The sequence below is a fragment of the Pipistrellus kuhlii genome, unplaced genomic scaffold (genome assembly GCF_014108245.1).
Source record: "Pipistrellus kuhlii isolate mPipKuh1 unplaced genomic scaffold, mPipKuh1.p scaffold_m20_p_12, whole genome shotgun sequence".
Lineage (NCBI taxonomy): Eukaryota > Metazoa > Chordata > Mammalia > Chiroptera > Vespertilionidae > Pipistrellus > Pipistrellus kuhlii.
Genome location: NW_023425427.1, coordinates 11,371,601 through 11,391,841, shown reverse-complemented (window position 1 = coordinate 11,391,841; position 20,241 = coordinate 11,371,601). Strand labels below are relative to the sequence as shown.

Here is a 20,241-nt window from a genome sequence, read left to right as displayed (position 1 = left end):
TGTGATCTCCAGGGGTTGGCGGGGAGAGACAAAGGGGGTATGCTGATGCTGAGCAGTCAACCAGAGTTCACATCCATGCCTTGGGCAGGGGACTGTTCAGAAGAGTCACCAATAGAGCCACAACTCCACTGCGCTGCCTGCCAGGGGGTGTCGGACAGGCGTTCTTCCAGGACCAAAATAAGCAGACATTGTTTCTGAGACTTGAATTGCTCATGACCTGTAAAAACTAGTCCACTCGGCTCATCACAGTACCACACGGTCTCGGGTGCAGACGGCACCCGCTCCTTTGACATTAGTCTCAGTCTCCCTTCTCGGCCCACATCCTCCTTCCCCTGTACACTCGTCCTTTCACCAGCCCAGCACCTTCCAGTACACTTGCCACAGGGTGTCCCTGCATTTTGGCTGAGCAAACAAAAGGGCACTGAAGGCTGCCTTGTAGCTTTCTCATCGCCATGTGAAGAAATGAGGTTTTGTGAAATAGGCTTAGCCTCACAGGGTTTGCAGAGATCACCGCTTCATCATCACGAAGCAGAACACATTTACCAAAAGACTTCATGAACTTAATCTCAGTGATTTTTTTTAGCTGAATTGTGAAAGTGCAAAACACCGTTTTTCAGACTTTCTGCGAAGTCCCCTCAGTTCTCTTTTGTGATGACTAGAATATGGAGCCTTTTCTAGAATTTCTACTTTGGATCCAAATTGCTTTAACAGCAGGTGGTGCTCCAAATGCACAGAAATAAATGTGTATAGATCAACAGAACCATCACAGCTTTATTTCTTCATGACTCATTACAACACAGAAATATGCTTTTAATACTTCATATAAAGTTATAGACAATACAAATATTTTTTTTTCTTTTTTCACCCTTTTAATGAAAATGATTTAACTTAGAAATCTATTGTGAAACTTTTGTCTAGTTTTGCAATTCTCAGATATTCCAGTGCAAAAATAGATCCCATTACAGACAACATAAAGTGCTTGGAATGAAGGGCCGATGGTAAAGAAAAAGCACAAAAACATAGCTTCATCCTAGGATATAGGAAGAATAGAATACCTAATCCTATGTAAATAGAAACATTCTATAAAAGGGATGCAATGATTTTAAAGAGAGTTAGAGCACTACTCTATATAGTACTGTATTATTACTAGTAAGTAGTAACAAGGGTACAAATTAATATTTCAATGTCAAAGTGGTTCAATATTATATGACACATGGCTCTTTGGAAATATTTTTTTCCTGATATATACAACCACACAAAGAAAACATAGACAAATCCCTTTAGTCAACAGTTACTTTACAGTGGATGAATGATGTGCAACATTTAATAGCCACAATGCATTGCTTTCGGTACAGCTAGTGAAATACAGTAGTTTGAGGTTTGGTTGTTTGTTTCTAACAATGAACTGAGCTGGGCATTCAGGTATAGAGGGCTCTGCTACTGTCTTCTTTTGTATTTCTCATGTTCACAGTTGTTCATAAGGTTTCCAAGATGTCCAAAAGAAGCAAAAGTAGACATCTTTGAACACTTGAAAATTTTCTGAAACTCACATAGTTACAGTTCCACAGGGAATATATAGAGATTTTACTCGAGTAAGAACAGGTAAAAAATTTTTTACAATATAATTAGGTTTACGTAGGAAAATTCAAAAGGTTTCCATTTGGATAGCCTAAGAGGTAACAGTATGAATGAAATTGATGGTAACTGTAGGTTGTTTCTAGCTTCAGAGGATATCTTTTCAAATCTATACTGAAAGATTGTCCTTTTTTTTCTTTCTTCAAAAATGGTTCAGGGCCTTTTGATGTTTTTTAAATATAGCCTTGAAGTCAGAGTCATTAAAGCCAAGTTGCTTATGGATTTGACATAGTAGGAAATTCAAACATGATTCTACTAAAATGGGAAAACAGAAGTTTGATTCTGAAAAATATTACACAAGGAGAAACTAAATTATTCTGAGTTTTACATCATTATAGTTAGCATAGAATACATTGGATGATCTCTAGTATTTGGAAATACGCCTTCATTACTTATCATTTTAGAAAACAATATTGGCAATAATTTCTGAAAATCATGTTCTTTTCCAATCAATAAGTTATGTGAAAACATTCTGTAAATTTTAAAAGGAAAAATATAAATTAAAAATAGTTCTTCGAGTTAACAAACTTTAGAAAAAAGTGACAGTGAAAGACCAATTGAACTTCACCAGACAGTGGTTCCCTCCTATTTTTGTTGTCTCAAGACAGATGACATTAAGCAGTGGTTAAATAATATTTTTTTAAGTATTTACTGCCTAAAAAAAATAAATAAGACTGGTTGGAAAAGTCTAAAATATACTTCATGTGGGGGCAATTGCTGCTTTTATTTATTTTTTTCATGATAGGTTAGTGATGGAAGAGATGAAAAATTTGAGATTGTATAAATGAGGTCTCTAAGGTCTTCAAAGCCAATGCTTTAAAGAAGATACTCAATGTCATAAGCACAAATTGTCTTGTTCAACAACTTTGAAAACTTGCTGTGTTCTCCGGAAAAATACTTATTGTTCAAGTCTTGTGACCCTCGTGGCGCTTAAACACTCTTGGCTTTTGCATTGTTGCTATTTTCAGAAAGTGGGCTGCCCCATTGCCTTTCATCGGGCTCCCACGACCACAGCAGAACCACCTGCATGTATTTGTAAACCACTCAGCTGAATAACATGGCACAGGGGATCTGAGACTTGGTTTCTCCCCATCCCATCTACCAAGCCATCCTTACTCATTCGGCTGTAACACAGGCTCCAAAAAAAAAAAAAAAAAAAACAAAAAAACCTTAATTAATGAGCTGAGATTATTTAAAATGATAGTAAGAAATTTAAATGTAACGTCATGAGATCTTGACCCTCATACTGTTTTCTGGTCACGAGGCACCAGTCAGGTGGTCGCCACAGGCCATATTCTAAGGTTTCAAAAGTCACAGATAGAACTTAAAATTCCAAGTAACGTTAAAAGCACGAGGACTTTTGTCAAAATACAACTCCACATTTTCATTCTCCAGGAAAAGCCAGAAATACTACTACATTTTTGTTGAGCAAGATCTTGAGATGCAGTGTACCGTGCTAGCAGACAATCGGGACGAGTGGACACGGGTCTGCCCGGGTTCAAACGCACCATTGGCACCAACTCCTCCATCCCTCACCCTGGCCCCAGCAGCTTACCTCCCCGACGAATGGGGTGCTGGTTCTCACCAGGACCTAAGTACATTTAAGGAGTCCCAGTAAGATGACCCTGGAGACCTAAGGCTCCAAGCGAGGGACCATGTAACAATGAAGCCACTTGTCCGGAGCCACCCACAATTTGCATGTTACCATCAGCCAGAGCCGCTCATCAACAAGGGCATTGGAGCAGGACTTTCCCCCACACGTGGCACCTTTTTTGTCACCTGACATTTGATGATGTCGATAAGACTCCGAGTAGCGCAGCTGTGGCCGCCCTGGTGCTTCGGGCCTTCCGAGCACCACTTGGCACCAGCAATGCAGGCGCACTCACTGCCCTCCGCGGAGGTGGCACCGGGAAACCAGTCTCCTGGCATGGCACGGTGGGATGAGCAAGGGTGTGCATGCATGCCTTCTGATGGGAGCAAATAATCACTGGCCATGATGACTTGACGGATTGTTGTTGCAACCCCAGTGAGAATACAAAGGAACGAAACAAACAAAACAAAACAAAACAAAACAAAACAAAAAAACTAACCAGTATGATTTCAAACCCATATGTCCTCTGGGTTCCATACTAGAGGTTCACATAGACATAAAGTAATACACTAAATTCAAGTCTTTTTCCCTCGAGAGCCATAGGAGACATCGGCTACAAAGGCACTGCCCCTGGCATGGAATTCTGTGTGGATTGCATTGAACTGCATTGCATTGAAGAGGATCAGTACAGTATCCAGTTGCTTCTTCCCGCGGAAGCGGCCGGCTCTTTCCGCTGGGCTCCTCGCCTGGTGCGAAGGAAGGACAGCCCCTCCTCTCTCTCAGCCGCCCTGCAGGAGCAGGAGTCCTCACACGTAGCTTTCTTTCACTTTCTCATCCTTCAGGAAAGACGTGAGGACCGCAACGTTCACTACTGTCTGGCTTTTGTGTAATGACAGGTCCTTCAAGGGATCGTCGTCACTTTGGTCCTTGGCAAAGTTTACAAATACCTGTCAAGAGGAAAGATGGACCTTTATCGGTACCCCTTGACTTGCTCTCTCTTTATTTCAGTTGCATTTTCCCCTGCAGGGATAGTAGGGCAGGTAGGAGAACACTCAACTGCATGAACACATTAACTAGACAACGGCTTGAAAAAGCACGAACCCTTCAAACATTAAAAACCCACTATACGGACCCCCACCTCACCAACTGCTCAATCATCTATTTGCTTTTGGATTACACAGGCGTGATGCAAGGGAAGAGGGACAAACAGGAACATTTACTGAATACCTACTAAGTGCCAAGATCTGTTTGCTGTTACTTAAATGGGATAAGGCACCCATAGCAGGTACTCAATAAATGGTAGTTATTAAGATGATGATGACAAGCTATTCTCCTAACTACCCTATGCAGTAGGCAGCAGCATCGCCCTTTTCAGATTCAGAGAGGTTTGGTAGAAAACGCAGCTAGCAGTAGAAGATGGGGAATTCAAGCTCGTCTAGTCTGCATTGCTCTAGGGCCCAAAATGGGGTGAGGAAGGGAGCAGGACTCGTCTCCCTAGAAAATAAAACCGTTGTTGATCTTCCACGCTTACTTGGTCAAGTGTTGTCTGTGAGACAGAGTAGTCCTCTATGTGGAGGCGCTTCTTGCTCTGGGAGAGGATGCTGAAGATCCTGGCCAGGGACGACAGCGAGGACGGGAGCTGGTACTGCAGCATGTTCCGGTGCTTCTCCTTCAGGACGCTGCCCGGGAAGGCCAGGCCGAAGAACTCCTGGACAGGCTTCAGGTCCGGGTTGGACCCTGCTATCCGGACCACTATGGTATACCCATCTCCGAACCTGAGAGCAGAAAAGCGAAGTCCACATGGAGGATCCTCAGAAAACTTAGCAAACGGATAATTAAAACGAGAGGTCCCTGACAGGCCCGGAGTAAGAGCCGGAGAGAAGGAACTAGTTGGTCACCATTTACTGAGGACCTGCTCTAGGTGGGGTGTCATGCTGAGGGCTTTAGACACATGGCCTCACGTCACCTTCACCTGGACCTCGGAAACCTGACAGATGAGACGCTGACACCCTGGGGGGTAGCTGCTCCCCCATACGGAGCTCACAGTGGTAGGACCGGGCCGTGGGCCCACATCTGTTTTTGATTCCAACTCTCTGCTCTAACCAGACTGGCATGTAGACATGTCTCCCTTTCAATGTCTCCCTTTCATCTACGATAACGAAGCTGGAAAGAAGGGGGTGGGGGGCTATCCCTTAGGAAACGGACTCTCGGAGAGCTTCCGTAACTTGCCCACAGCACACAACCAGGGAAGGTGAAGACAGGATGTGAGTGCAGCTCCGTTGGGCTTCAAAGCTCTCATTCTTCCCACCACACCAGGTTGCTCAACTTGTTTCCCTTTACTTTGGAGCCACCATTTCAAACACTCACACACAAAAATAAATAAATGCAAGCTTTCTCAGCAAGGCGCTGCCCCAGAGAAATGATCGTTTTTACCTGTTTTTCAGATGTTGGACGCTCCCGAGGCACCTGAACTTGCCATTGACCATAATTGCCATCCTCGTGCAAAGAGCTTCACATTCTTCCATGCTGTGGGAAAACAGAACCGGGTTTCAGCTTAGGGTGATGTGCCTCAAACCCATTCGAACATCCCCAGGACATCTGGCATTTCAGAAATGTTCCCAGCCTCCTGAGGCATAACGGCGTCCTGTTACGCACACAGACCGATGTAGGGAGAACCCTGTGCGCAGCAGTGCTCTGTTCAATTGTGGAAACGCTAGAATCAACCCAAATGTCCACAAAACACAGTACCATTAAATCGGACTACTCTCCAGCTATAGGAAATGACTTGGAATAATGTTCACGATACATGGTTGAATGCGCAAGAGCAGTATGACACTAAGCTTGCATTTTTGTTTATGAATCACCCACACAGGCATGCACACTCGTGTACATAGGTTCGCGTAAGGAGACAGCAAAGGTATATTATTGCCCAATGATAGTAACAGTTTTCTACAAGTGATGCCATGCCATTCTGATGATCACTGTTTTTGTCTTTGCCTGTCTGTATTTTCTAAGTTTTACACGGTGATCATTTGTATCAGTTGGAATTTTTTAAATCACACGATGGAGAAGCCAGGCCAGGCCTTCGCTACAGACCTGTGAGAGGTGAGCACTACTGATCTCCCCTCCTTGATGATGCTCAGGGCACAGTTCCACAGGAATCGCCGGGCCTTGGGATCCATGCCTGTGGTGGGTTCGTCCTGTAATTAGAACAAAATAAATCCCGTTATTTGCTGACAAATAAACATCGAGGACAGATTTGGTATTAGATGCAGAAGCATCTCTGAAATAGCCTAAATGTAACTCAACCATTCCAGTTACTTATGGATGGGTCCAAGAACCAGACCTGACATACCCGAACCAGGTCGTTTTTATAAATGTCTCCCTGAGGCAGGAAGCTCCATCTAAATTTAAGATTTTTTTTTTTAGAGGAAGAGAGGGAGAGAGAAACATGGATATGAGAGTGGAAACCTCAATATGCTGCCTGCTGCACGCGTCTCACAGGGGATCCCGCTGCAACCTGGGCATGCGCCCTGAGCAGGCATCATGCTGTGCAGCCTTTTGGTGCACAGGACAGTGCACAACCAACTGAGCCAGACTGGCCAGGGCTCTGCTTAAATTATTATGAAATTAAATTTTTCCAAATAAACAGAAATGGGAGGAAAGAGCCATTTGGTTTCCATCACCTTTCAGGAAAGGGCCATTTAGTTTCCAACATCTTTTCATGGCTGACAAATATATACTAAAAATCCTTTTTGTCTGAAATCTCTACTGAACTCAGTATGAGGTTTTGGTAAATAAAATTCCTTCTCTCCTCTCTTTCTTCTAGCTCGCTCCAGCTCACCCTGTGCTATTGTACTTGCTAGTCACTGAGAAACAGATTTCAGGTTCAAATGCCTGGATAACATGAAAGCCTTGAACCCAGGCCTCTTCCTGCAATAACTCCAATGCTCTTCTCCGCAGAAGATAAAGGGTCCAGGGCCACTGTCCCGTCTAGTCTCCTGTTTCCCATGTATCTGCAGGTAGGGAACGAAGGCTCAGGTGCTAGTTGGGGGACCTGAAGCTGTGCCCACACTCTCTATTCTCAGGGGATGCACACATAGTTGGTAAAATAAAATAAAATAAAATAAAATAAAATAAAATATAAAATAATAAAATAAATAAATAAACAAATAAAATAAAACTAAATAAATTAAATTAAAATTAAAATGTTCCAGCGAAAAGTCAAATCACACAGGCAGCTCCAACCACACTTGTCAGGGCTCTTGGTGCCAGAGAAACAGGCCCTGGAGCCCCTCTCTTGGGGAGCTTCAGAGGGCCTGGCAGAGCCACCCGGGGTGTGTCAGGAGAGGAACAAGGGGGGGCCCACTCTGCTTCCCTGAGGCCGCTCTGCTGTTCCTCGTCAGGGGAGGGGAGCCTGTCACTGGCGAGCCGAACAGGCAACATCCCTGGACTTATAGGAGTTTAGAAAAGTGATACTTCCATTCGGGCCAGAACAGTTTTCACTGAGTCACACTCACCAGAAACACCACAGGAGGCCCACCGATCAGAGCCATGGCAGTGGAGAGCTTGCGCTTGTTGCCGCCACTGTAATTGCCAGCATACTTCTCTCCGTACTTCAGCAGGCCGAGTTTCCGAATCGCCCACTCACCAACCTGGAGCAATAAAAAGATCCTTAACTCCTGTCTGGTTGGGTAACTTTACCATGTTTGCTCCCACTGCACTGAGTAAGACCAGATTCTGTCATCATGACCTGGCCAGGGCCACAGAGCCTAAAACCGGGAGAAGGGCACTTCCTCCGTGCCCTCCAGCATGGGCCTGCCCACAGCTCCTAACTCCCCATTCCCACCTTCACCCCACCCACCCCAGCACCACAGACTCCCACCCTGGAAGCAGGGGCAGAGAGCCAGCACTTCCCGCCACTGTGTCCAGGAAGAAAGACGGCATGAAGCCGAGGGTCATGTGTGAGTCGAACCCACACGGTATATTGCCAGGATGCCAGCTGAGGCAGGCTAGCTTGCTGCTGCCCACGGTACCTTGCCAACTTCCTTCTCTGGGACTCCCCTCAAGAGGGCAAAGAACTCCACGTGCTCTCTCCCTGTCATCAGCTCCGTGATGGCATCGAACTGCGGGCAGTAGCCCATGTTTTGATGTACTTCGTGGATGTCTGTCAAGATACTGCAAAGGAAGACAAAATCGGTCAGGTTTGGGGCATTTGGAGATACACTGGTCAGGCCATCCTGCCTAATGTTCCTACAGAGTACGCTTGTGTGTGGCAAACATCCCAGTGAGCACACCTGCTGTAGGAACAGCCTTTCTGCCCCTAGGATGCCAGCCCCTCCTGGCAGTCAGAGTTCCCGCCTCCATCCCACTCAGTCCTTGCACCTGGCTCCCCCAACAATCTGTAGGCTCGGTCCCATTTTAGAATTCCTGAATCCATTCCAGCCACAGTGCCGAGTGTATCACCAATAACCTAGTCACACGAACTTCCATCCCAGACTTGACTCTGTGGTTTAGTCCTCTGTACCAAGTGCCTTGTTTCTCCAAAGTCTCCTTCATTCAGAACCAGAGGAGGCCCAGCAACTCTGGGTGTGATCTCCCTCTGCATTCTGCTGCCCATATGTGACGCAGCCACAGCATGTTCCAACCCGTTCAGTATCCCACCAAGGCACCCTCCTGGTTTGTAAGGCGACGGGAAAAGATACGCCTGCAGACACAATCTGACATATATTGGAGGGTCGGTGAGGAGGCACTATAAAGCCAGGATCGGGTTAAGAATCCGTGACGTGGGAGAAGCTGTGTCTACATCCGACCCTTGAGCGTGCCCTTTCGGCAGCATCCATTCCTCTCTGCACGTCTAATTAGGGCTCCCAGATCCACCCTTTTTCAGAACTATGACTGAGGTGCCCAAGGACACTCCCTGGCGCTCACAGCTACAGTGTCCAGGCCAGCTCTTCCAACCAGGGATTAGGCATGATTCTGCGTTTCTTCTTTACACTTGACTGTATTCCACCATTTTTATAGGCTCTATCTATTGAATATATAGTACTGTTTTGGTCATAAAAACACACACAGGACGTATTTAAATAATAAAAGTCTTCGTAGCAAAACGCAGACCTGCTCTTTCCTCACCTATTTTTGTTAAGGAAAGCGTCTCCTCTGGTAACAGTGCTGTCTCCGGTTAACATCTTGAAAGTTGACGTCTTCCCAGCCCCATTAACTCCCAGGAGCCCGAAGCACTGAAAAAGATTAGGTAAACTGTATAAGAAATTATGGAAACTCTGAATCTAAGTGACCATTACAAAATACGGTTGCCTCAGCTTAGCTTTTACATAGCCTGACCCCACCATTCTCAAATATCAATGAAGAGTCAAATATTTTCTTTGTCTTAGGAAATCACATGGTCACTTAAACAGGTATTTTATAACGGGATCATTTTACTAGTAAGTGTGGGCGTATTATGTAATATTATCTGAGTCCTTAAGTTGAGGCCAAAGTTACTGAGTGAAAAACAGTAATGAAAGCCAACTAGTCAAATATCACTAATCTGGCTAAAGGGCATACAAGAACACAAACATGAATGATACAAAGAAAATATAATTTCAAGAAACCTATTTAAATTTCATCATGATCTTGAACAGATCACAAAATCACATGTTGGGTGTGTGTGTTTTTCTTATACTGCCTGAGATTAGACAAAATCAGTCTCTTCTGGCATGTGGGGTCGTCATTCCCTCTATGACTGACTGCTTCACAGAGACACAAAGTGAGAAGGAGCCTTTAGAAGCCACTCTGATCCCCTACAAACATTACCATTGGATTGGGTAGAGGCTGTCTGAATCACCAGGAACAAATACAATGTAGAGAAAGAGTCTGTACCTCTCCAGGAGGAATGCCAACACAAATCCTGTCCACAGCAGGCTTCCTCTTCCTTCTGTACACCTGCAAACACAATGCAAAAGGTCTTGAGCCACAGTGACTCACGGCGATCAGAGGATAAACTCAATGACTGACGAGACCAAGTCCCATATAAGGTTTGCTGAGAGCCTTGGCCTTTGGTCTGTCTCTGTGGCAACTGGCTTCTGAATCACTCTAAAGCTCAAAATACGAGTGAATTCCTTTTTATTTTCAATCTAATATTTCACAAAACATATTGGTCATTAGTGTCTACATAATACTTCATTTACTTAATATACAAAAAATTACATATATATATATTTTAAATTCTACAGGGTAAAAAAATCTGTAATCACAACATTGTAAATATTATACATAATACAAAAAAAGTGGACTTTGGGGACTCTACCACCTAGAGAGGGAGAAACAGACCTTCCCTCCTGAGCAATGGAGACAGAACAGCTTTATGGACCATGAAACTCAAATCAGCCATCCAGTCGCCCTAGTTATCTTTGACTAGGAATACAACATTAGTATGTATTAATAATTAATACACGAATAAGCATGAAAAATAAATATACTCAAGAACGAGAATGCACATTCCAAAGGTATTCTCTAATGCAGAAGTCCCCATGGTGTGTTTTAAATAAAGTTAAGTTGACAGAAGCTGGGTATAGGTGCGCATTTTGAGAAGCAGGCTCCTTTTACTAAGCACGTCACCAAGAAGCTAGTTTCCCACATTAAAGCAGAAACAGTTATAGACAAGCTGTCACCGCCTGTATTCACTGCCTCACCTTAGTCAGCTCCTTGATTTCCAAGATGTCATTCTGGCCTCCACCGTCAAGAATCCTCTGCCTTTCCCGCCTGACGTCTTCGTCCTCGTCATTAAGAGGAGGAAGCTTTGCATTCACGGGTCTTAGGGGGGAGAGTTAAGAAAAGTCAACCTTTCCAGCGATTTTCCAAGAGCAAGACCATGCCTAAAGCAGTCCTATAAGATCTACTCTCCAGTTCCCAGGACTGGCAGTGCTGGGGCCTGGGGGTGTCCACTTGAGGAACACAGTTTGATCATCTGCTCTGAGTTCAATTCAATCGAAACGCATTGACAAGTATTTCCCAGTGCTGCTTCTCCGTGACCCTCAAACGGGGGCTCCAAGAGTTCTGAGGAAAAGCTCACCTGGGCCGGATGAAGAATCTGTACTGGATCAGAACAGTGATGAGGAAGAACACCGCGCCCTCCACGGCCATGGCGAAGAGGTTTCGTCCCACCAAGTCCCACGAGAGTGGCGAGATGAAGCGGTTCTCCCCTGGTAGACACAATGCAGGGATCCAGTCAGAATGGGAGCACCAGAGACCACGGCCCTTCCTCAAGTTCACCCCTCTTCCTGGAACACCCCTTTTCAAGATATCCCCCATGACAAGGAGAAAATACATGAGGGAGTGACCACTGTCTAAGCCTGATTTAGGGGAAGTTTGGGGGAAACATACTGCGATTCAGTACCGATCAGAGTTTCAGAGCAAAACGTGTATTAGATCTGCAGCATCATCTAAGATATGTAATGAGATGCCAAAATCCTTTGTAAAAAGGCAACACAATCGAGGGTAATTTTTACTGTCAGTATTTTAACAGATTATGAGTTCCCCAAAGAAAGATTAGAGAGCACTTTACAAAGATGCCCCTCTCAGTAGCATGTAATGTAACCTAGTGACTCAATCAAATCACCTGGTTTTATATAAATATTCCTTCAAATTCTTTATACATCGCCTTTGTACCTCCAAATTAGAAAAAAAAAAAAAAAAAAAAAAGCCTCTGTCCTAAGTCCCTTAAAGAACAGGACCCCTCTAACTGACATGAGCCAGTGGGTAAAGAACAGTAATGTGGCCACAGGGCAAATACTTCTAAAGACCACAGGGTAGAAAGAGCCGCAGTCATTCCCTTCGTATAGACTATGTGAAAGGTCATGTACGGCCACAGCCCCAGATCCGTGCTTGTCCTAAAGAGCCTGAGTTTGCGTCTTTCCTTGGGATTCGCTGCCTGTGTACCACATTCTCAAGGCTCTGGTTTGACTTGTGCAGTGACTTTGACAATCCCAACCAGTGGCATGAGGCACTGGATTCAAGCTAAAGGCAGTCTTCTCCCTACCTCCGAAATAGCCCTCTCACTTCTCTCAAGCACAAGACCCATGCCACAACCAGCTCTGCCCAGCCCTGTCAGTCGGGGGGAGTCCTGTGCCCAGTCATCAGCCTTGTTCCGAAACAAAGGCCAGAGAAGCACGCCACCACCTATAGTACAACGCCCTCCGACTACTGCTGGCACTCACCGAACCTTTCCAGGGCATCAGCCATGGCCTGGTTTTTCACCATGTCAATGAGCCCCCGGCCCAGGCAGAAGTGCGGGAAGATCAAGAACACAGACTTCAGGATATCATTGATGTTATTCAGCTTCTAAAAAAAGTAAGACGGAGGGAGAATGAATCTCATTGGTGGTTTATGCTAAAAGGGCATCAAGGTCAGAGGTATGGGCGTGGAGAAGACATCCGGTTCCATGAGGTCAAGGCGAGCCTTTGATTTCAGATCCCGGTAAGCAGCAGCAGCAGCAGCAGTCGTAGCTGATGATATGCAACTTTATAAAACCTTTGCTCTCTAGAAAAATTTGGAATGATCCTATGAGTATGGAGAAATATGAGCAAAGTTGGGAAACGTGGTTATGTTTAATCAGAAGCAAATCCACCAAAATATTTGCTTAGCATTTTAAAAGCAAACTGCTCATGTCTGGGTCAATAGTTTAGTTCCAGGATTTTGGGGTCATTTAAACAATTCTTCTTGAACACATCAAGCCAGCGTTAGCCAGCTATCAAACCACTGAGCAAGTTGCTATGTGCTGGATGCACGTGCCAGGGTACAGGTGAGGCCAAGGTCAATAAGAAAGAGCCTTTGTTCTGAGGAAGAGTGACAGGAAACAGGAAATTACTGCACAGCTGGGTATGTGTTGTATGGAGCGTGAACTGAGGGTCCTGGGAGCATAGGGGGGAGAGACACCGCTCCTAGGGCAGGAAAAGAAAGGTCCACATCAGAGCTCAAGCAGAAGGGTCAGCCAGACACTAGGGGCCCCTGGGACAGAGGAAGGGATTTTAAGCCAGGACCACAGGAGTGCGGTGGGTTGAAGGAGCAACTCGGCTGAGATCGCAGCCTCTTGGGAAAGAGGATGCACCTCTGGAAGGTCCTAAGTGCCAAGTTCAGGTGATCGGACCAAGGCAACGACAGGAATGGACAGGGACCCTTGTTTACGGGATCTGTAACTGGGAGAACTGACAAGGTAACCAGTGAAGCGTGAGAAATAAACAAAAGCAAAGCATGCGAGATGACTCAAATGTCGCCAGCTCGGGGGACTGGGTGGATGGCAATGCCATCCAGTGTGACAGGAAAGGCAGAGAAGCAGTGGGTTCTAGGAGAGAAGATAACCAGGACATGTCGAGCCTGGGGTGTATGTAAATTATAGAGATGGAGCTCTGCACCAGGCAAGTGAGAATGCAAGGCTGGAGTTCCAGAAAACCTTCAGGGCTAAAGGCACAGAATTGAGAGAGAACAACATACAGCACTGAGAAAGGTGCTGTTAATAGTCTCCAGAAGGAATGGTGCCAGCCAGAGTCAGTACCAGAAGTGGAAAGCAAAGACGGAAGTGAAAAAAGATCGGAAAAGCAACATGTAGGCAGAAAGGAGTATGAAAGAACTTGAAGGACACGGAAAGGTTTGATGAGAGAACGAAAAGGAAAAGGAAGCCGAGGAAGAGAGAGACGGATACAGGCCAGAGTGGTGGGTGGTGTGAAACCACAGATGCATGGAGCGGGATCATGATTAAACACTGTCCCGGCTCCCGGAGACGCTCAGCCCAGCGCGGCTGCTCTCCCTGCAGAACTCACGTTGTCGGTGAAAAGCTCCAGCACGAAGGTGGCCACGCTGCCATTGATGCCGATGAAGAGGTTCACACTGGTGAGGACCACGTAGGCGGTGCTGGGAATCTTGAACACGAAGGAGGCGGGGTACATGAGCGGTGTGATCGACCACCTGGGGAGGCACAGAGACAAATGTCCACGGGGTGTCCCCTGCCTTCCCTCCTCTGACACAGGGCACCGTATGCCTCACCCACTGCTGCCCCCCACTCAGGGGCACCGTACCCATACAGCAGGAGCAGGAGGGCTAGCACGGGCAGGTTGGTGGAGGACACGTAGGACTTCTGCTGGAAGCAGATGAAGATGATGATGACCAGCGTAGCAGGGACCACATAGTTGCACTGAAAGTGAAACAAGGAAATTGAGTTCGCCCCTTACGTCAACGATACAGCACATCCCAAGTCTTCACTATCGTCGGACAAGAAAGGGCAGTGAACATATAGGAGAATAACTCTGAATTAATAAAACCACATAAACTAGTAATTAATACACTGAACAATACATTTTGACAAGCCTTTTACCCTTGGCTGATTTTATAAACTGAATGCCCTTGCCGTCTTTCCAAGAGCTGAGCCAAGGTGTCACGCTCAGTAAACTTACTGAACAATGGATCCCCGGTCAGAGTAATTTCAATTTCCCAGGCAGCAAATAAGCTTCCATTACTCTTCCCAAAGAATACTGTGTCAGTTTTGTCATTAATGCCATGTTACAGTCTGCCCAAGTTCAATCTCACATATAATCTATTTATGAAGTAAGTGCTCATAATGTGAATGTCAGAACTGCTTCATCACACTGAGAATAATTTTAGAGTCTGTCCTGACAGAATACCAGGAATTAAAATGCACAAATAGGGAGCACATGAGATCTGGCTTCCTAGCCTCTGTCTTGTCAGTTTGACACAAATAAGCTCTTTAAAAAATTCTCTAAAAAAATAAAAATGATTTTTAAATGCACAAAGACCTGACCACGAGACAACTGTGAGAATTCATAGCTGGCAGAACAGAGCACAAGGAGGGATGTGTGAGCAGGCCTGTCAGATGTAAGAATTTGCAGCTTTAGAGCACAGGGCTCTGCGTCAGTCTCATGCTACTCAATGTGTTTACCAACAACTTAGACATGATTAGAGCAAACTTCAGAGGCTCAAAAACACAGGAGGGACAGATGACACACAAGAAGGTGAGTGACATTCCTGAGTTCGGGACTTGGTCTTTCATCTCAGAAGCTCGTGTGTGTGGTGGAGTGAGACTCAGAATGTGTTGACTGAATAAAGTAATTACTGGATCAAAAATGGGCACTAAACAAAATGCTGTTTAACAGCGATCAACATAAAGTTTGGGCTCAAAAAAGTCAACTGCATTGGTGTAGAGGGGAAGAGATTTCAGTTCACTACCCAATGGCTGCCAACACAGTGATACTTCCAAAGTGCGATGCCTATGGGCTGTGTAATAAAGTCAGGGATATAGATCAACTCCCTCTAGGCTCATAGCCACTCAGACCACAGCCTGAACACAGGCTAATTCTGGGTTTTACTTTTCAAAAGGGACATGAACAATATGGAGCCTGGCCACACAAAGGCAGTGAAACCAAAAGAATGACACGTCCGAGAGACTGTGCATCATCATCACTCACACGGGGACTGTGTTTTAGAGATTACACAATGTGTCCTCAGAGATGGTCTTATTGGGGAAAGACTTAGATTCAGTGAAAGTTGTCTTCACTTATCTGAGGGGCTGGCAGGTGGGAGAAGCATCACGTATGCTCTGTATGGCTTACAATTAATGGAACTCAGATATATTTCAACTCCACTTTCTGAGAAGTGGGACTTCAGAATTATTTGAAGTCCTCCATATTGATCTGAACAAAAGCAATGCATTGTAGCTGGCGTGAAAACGTATTTGCAATAGATGGATAAGCTCCAGGTAAAATGTGTCGAGTTTTCAGATGGCAGACAGATTTCCTAACAAGACAAAAGAACACCCTGACTCTGGAGGGTCAACCCTATCAGACAAGGTACAGGCACTGGAGTTTGGACTGGCTTTCCTGTCCACGTCTCTTTGAAAAGTTTTGCATTAGGGATTAGGTGGTGGTGATACTAACTGCCATCATAGTGGACAGATTTCCTCTCGAGTACACTGCACTTAATTGCAATGCCTCTGTCATTTTCTGTCTCATTCATCTTCAGATGAGTAAGAACACCGTAACGAGAGCCAGGGGCCCTGTCATCCGCACATGGCCCCGCCGGAGATTTACGCACAGCAGCTCGGCGGCGCCCTTACCATGTCCCAGACAAAATTGGAGAGCCAGTAGATGACGGGCTTCACCCCGCTGATGAACTGCAGGTGCTTCGCCTTGCTGACCCGCTCCTGGATCAGGAACACCACAAAGCTGGCTGGGACGAAGGACATGGCGAAGATAACACAGATGGACACGAGGACATCCACCGATGTGGTCATCCTGAGAAAGAGGCATGAGGACATGAGGGGCCACTGATGGCGACTGAAGACTCCATCAGGAGGACACATGTGCGCGTGCGTGCGCACACACACACACACACACACACACACACCCCTGAGCATAGCCCAGGGAAAAAATAACCTGCTCACCAAATTTTTTTTTTTTCCAGGGCTAACGTTGATTATTTTCAAGTAAAAAAGAATAAAACAAAAGCAAAAGTCCCCTCTAACCTGACAATTCCAATGCAATACTCACTGCACCGAGGTTACAAAAAGCCAGTGAACTATTAGTCATAATGAACTATTAATGGGAGTCAGAGTGGCCTAATGTCTTTATAAGAGCAATTAAGTTGTGAATTTTCACTCACAAAGGACAAGTGTAGATTGAAAATTAAATAAAGCAGAAATGTTAGTGTGAAACCATTCAAATAACTTCATTTCTAGTTGTAAATAAATTTGAAAACACCAGTGTGTGGCCTATCAGTCTAACACATCTATCAGATGCTTAGAAGAAGAGCCGTCTTATAAGCTCAATAAACAGGGGTTAAAATAAATTACACATATAAATGTTATATAGGCTTGGGATAAAGATTCCAGTGACATATAGTGATATTTTATACAAGTTAAGCAAAAATAATAACTGTGCCATGCCCCTTATACCAGAAATGGACCCAACATGTGTTGAATATAAACCAGATGCTAAATTTGGCAAATTACATGAAGTGCCTTGCTTAACACCATACATATAGAAAGTTTAGAAACCAGATTCAAACCCAGATCTCCACAATTCCAAAGGCTCTGTATACTTTGAATGTGTGTATTAGTTTTAACCTCTAACACATACACACAGTTCAGGAATTAAAAACACAAGCTGATAAAAGTACATTTCACCAAGTTTAAAACCAGCGAAAGACGGTTGGTTGATGGCGGACTTCTGCTTTTTTTATTAAACCCTAAATTGATGGCAAGTTAAAATATTTGGGGGATGTTATTAACAACTTACATGAATCCACTAGAGTAATGGTTTTTACATATATGAGTCATTTATTTATCTTAGGCACTTTAATCTCTGCCAGCCAATTCCTAAACTGATCATATTCTGTCCAGAACCTGGACCAACTCAGACATACCCTAATGTAAGTGTTTGCCCAGCTGTTATACACAACCAGCATCAGGGTTCCTTCCTCCATTCCACCATCACCCTCTCCTGCCCCCACCTTGTCCATGGAGACGGAGCTACTTACAGAGCCACTTCCGAGAGCTGCTGCTTGGTGAGGTTCAGGGGGTGGTTGAAAGCAGTGATCCCGTACTGGCTGGGGTTCGCCCCCTTCTGTAGGTTGGCCCGCAGAATGGCATTGTTGATGACATTCAAGAAAGAGCTGATGGCATGCCACCCCTTGTTATTGAACCACACCTGCAATAAAACATAGAGGTGCAAGGTAATGCTCCCGAACCCTGTTCTTGGAGATGGGTGCACACGGACACGGGGACACACACACACACCCCTGCAAATTACAGAAATCCAAGTCACGCACCGAGACAAAACATCATCATCAGAGAACATGGCAAAGCAGTAAGGGCAACCAGATGTACCAAGCACTGACCGCGTGGCCAGGCACGGTGCCGATTGCCCTCTATGTTTAACTCGTTTAATTTTCATCACAGCTTTGAGAGAGCCTGAGTATTGTCTCCATGAGACAGATTAAGAAATTGAGGCTTAGAGAGGTCAAATAATCTGGTCAAGGTCACAATGGTCCGCCTGCTGTGTCCAGGAAGCAAAGCAAACTCTGAATCATCGCATTGCACGTCCTCGCGGGTGAGGCTACTAGACTGCTCTCTCTGCTGTGCCTCCCCCATCAGTGCGCTCAAGAGCTGAACAGAGGGTTTCTGGGCATCAAGAAGCTACTGGAACAAAGGGCTGTACCTTGACGTTGTTTTTCGTGTCCAGTCCTGTCATGAACCTTCCCAAGCTGCTGAGAAATCGATCCGAAGAGCTGTCCTGTGGACGACAGAACCTGCCTCAGCTCAGACGGCTCGCAGGAGCAGCAGGACAACCTTAGGGCGGGCACCGTGACTACCTTGTTCATCAAAAGGAAAGCTGAAGCCACCGAGCAACAAGTGGCCAGAAATCTAAATCACCGCTGTTGCCATGAGCCACTGGGAAGCCCTGTGACTCAAAGTCCCAAGACTCCCACGTCTGTCTCTAACTCAGGGGTAGGGAGTCTTCAAAATGTTCCCCTGGCGTCATCCTAGGGCCCAGGGCTACGCTCCTGGGGTCTGGGCCTCAAAACAGAGACACAGATTCAAGGACTATTACTGTGTCTGTGATTCCAGTGTCCCCATCATATGACCCCCTCAATTCTTCATTAAAAATGGGAAACTCCAGGCACAGAGAAATGAAGTGAATGTTCAGTGAGTCCTAACACTTGCTGAACACTTACAGAAAAGGATTCGTTTCCTGTTTAACAGTGACCGCTTTGGAAAAGTATGTTTGATGTGAAGTTTGCTTACCTACTGGCTGAATTCATAAATTTAAGTGACTGGGAGAGACCTGGGTTTGTCTTTGGTCTATGCTTTCAGATCCTAACTGGTCACTGACTCCCAGTTCAGTGTTGGCTGGCACAAGATGCTAACTACTCAGGAGACTTTGTACCCAAGTCTTACACAATGAGGTGCGCAGTGATCGGATGCCCCTGGCAACTGCTCCCCTATACCAGCAGCTCTGGGCCCCTTTCTGACATGTCCTGGGAGGGACACCGTACCTTGGCCAGGTTCAAGTGTCTCTTTATTTGCCTGATGGCATCGTTAACTTCTTGACTTGGAGGAAGCGCGTGAGAATTGCTGACACCCAGGGAAAAGCCGCCGTACCTGGAAGAACAGCCTGAGGTTAAAACACAGAGAGCACAGGGCACAAGACCCTGGACACGACATATTTCCCGAAGGCAAAGTGCTTCTTCACAGCAAGACCCAAGTTAGTTTAAGAGAAAAATACCACTGGACTCCTCTCATGGATTCCGCAATCTCTTCCCTTACCCTTAGGGTTCCTGCCCAAGTAGGAAGGGTCTGGGCCTGACTACAGACAGAAGCAGATCCTCCCACCCTGGTGCTCAGGTCTGAACTTGGGTCTCAAGACAAGCAGATAGGCCTGGCCTGTGTGGCTCAGTGTTGAGTGTCAACCTATGAATCAGGAGGTCACTGTTCAGTTCCTGGTCAGGGCACATGCCTGTGTTGTGGGCTCAATCCCCAGTAGGGGGCCTGTAGAAGGAAGTGAGTCAGTGATTCTCATCATTAATGTTTCTATCTCTCTCTCCCTCTCCCTTCCTCTCTGAAATCAATAAAAATATATTAAGCCATAACAGGTTTGGCTCAGTGGATAGTCGGTCAGCCTGCGGACTCAAGGGTCCCAGGTTTGATTCCGGTCAGGGCATGTATCTTGGTTGTGGGCAAATCCCCAATAGGGGGTTATGCAGGAGGCAGCTGATTGATGTTTCCCTCTCATCGATATTTCTAACTCTCTCTCTCTCTCTCTTCCTCTTTGTAAAAAAAAAACAAAAACAAAAACACAAACAAAAAAAACAAAAAAAACAATAAAATATATTTAAATATATATATATTTTAATAAAATAATAAAAAAAAAATCAAGCAGACAGGAAGTCAGGACAAAGAGTGAGGACACTGACCAAGAGGCCAGAAGTTTACCATAACGAGCCCAGAGATC

At 45.4% G+C, this 20,241-nt stretch overlaps 1 protein-coding gene across 2 annotated transcripts in view; it reads right to left on the bottom strand.

The window, feature by feature from the left end:
• Positions 1-753: 753 nt before the first annotated feature.
• ABCA1 (ATP binding cassette subfamily A member 1) overlaps positions 754-20,241 on the bottom strand; it is a 112,926-nt gene continuing 93,438 nt past the window's right edge. For both annotated transcript variants that reach the window (XM_036433153.2, XM_036433152.2), the window contains exons 34-50: positions 19,286-19,391; positions 18,448-18,522; positions 17,768-17,937; positions 16,347-16,524; positions 14,296-14,411; positions 14,041-14,185; positions 12,442-12,565; positions 11,298-11,427; positions 10,918-11,038; positions 10,106-10,168; positions 9,359-9,465; positions 8,263-8,404; positions 7,747-7,881; positions 6,323-6,426; positions 5,660-5,752; positions 4,758-5,001; positions 754-4,173 (exon numbers count right to left, since the gene is read on the bottom strand). In XM_036433153.2, the coding sequence (XP_036289046.1) occupies positions 4,033-4,173; positions 4,758-5,001; positions 5,660-5,752; positions 6,323-6,426; positions 7,747-7,881; positions 8,263-8,404; positions 9,359-9,465; positions 10,106-10,168; positions 10,918-11,038; positions 11,298-11,427; positions 12,442-12,565; positions 14,041-14,185; positions 14,296-14,411; positions 16,347-16,524; positions 17,768-17,937; positions 18,448-18,522; positions 19,286-19,391 (2,194 nt within the window). In that variant the 3' untranslated portion in view covers positions 754-4,032. The remainder of the gene's footprint in view (positions 4,174-4,757; positions 5,002-5,659; positions 5,753-6,322; positions 6,427-7,746; positions 7,882-8,262; positions 8,405-9,358; positions 9,466-10,105; positions 10,169-10,917; positions 11,039-11,297; positions 11,428-12,441; positions 12,566-14,040; positions 14,186-14,295; positions 14,412-16,346; positions 16,525-17,767; positions 17,938-18,447; positions 18,523-19,285; positions 19,392-20,241) is intronic.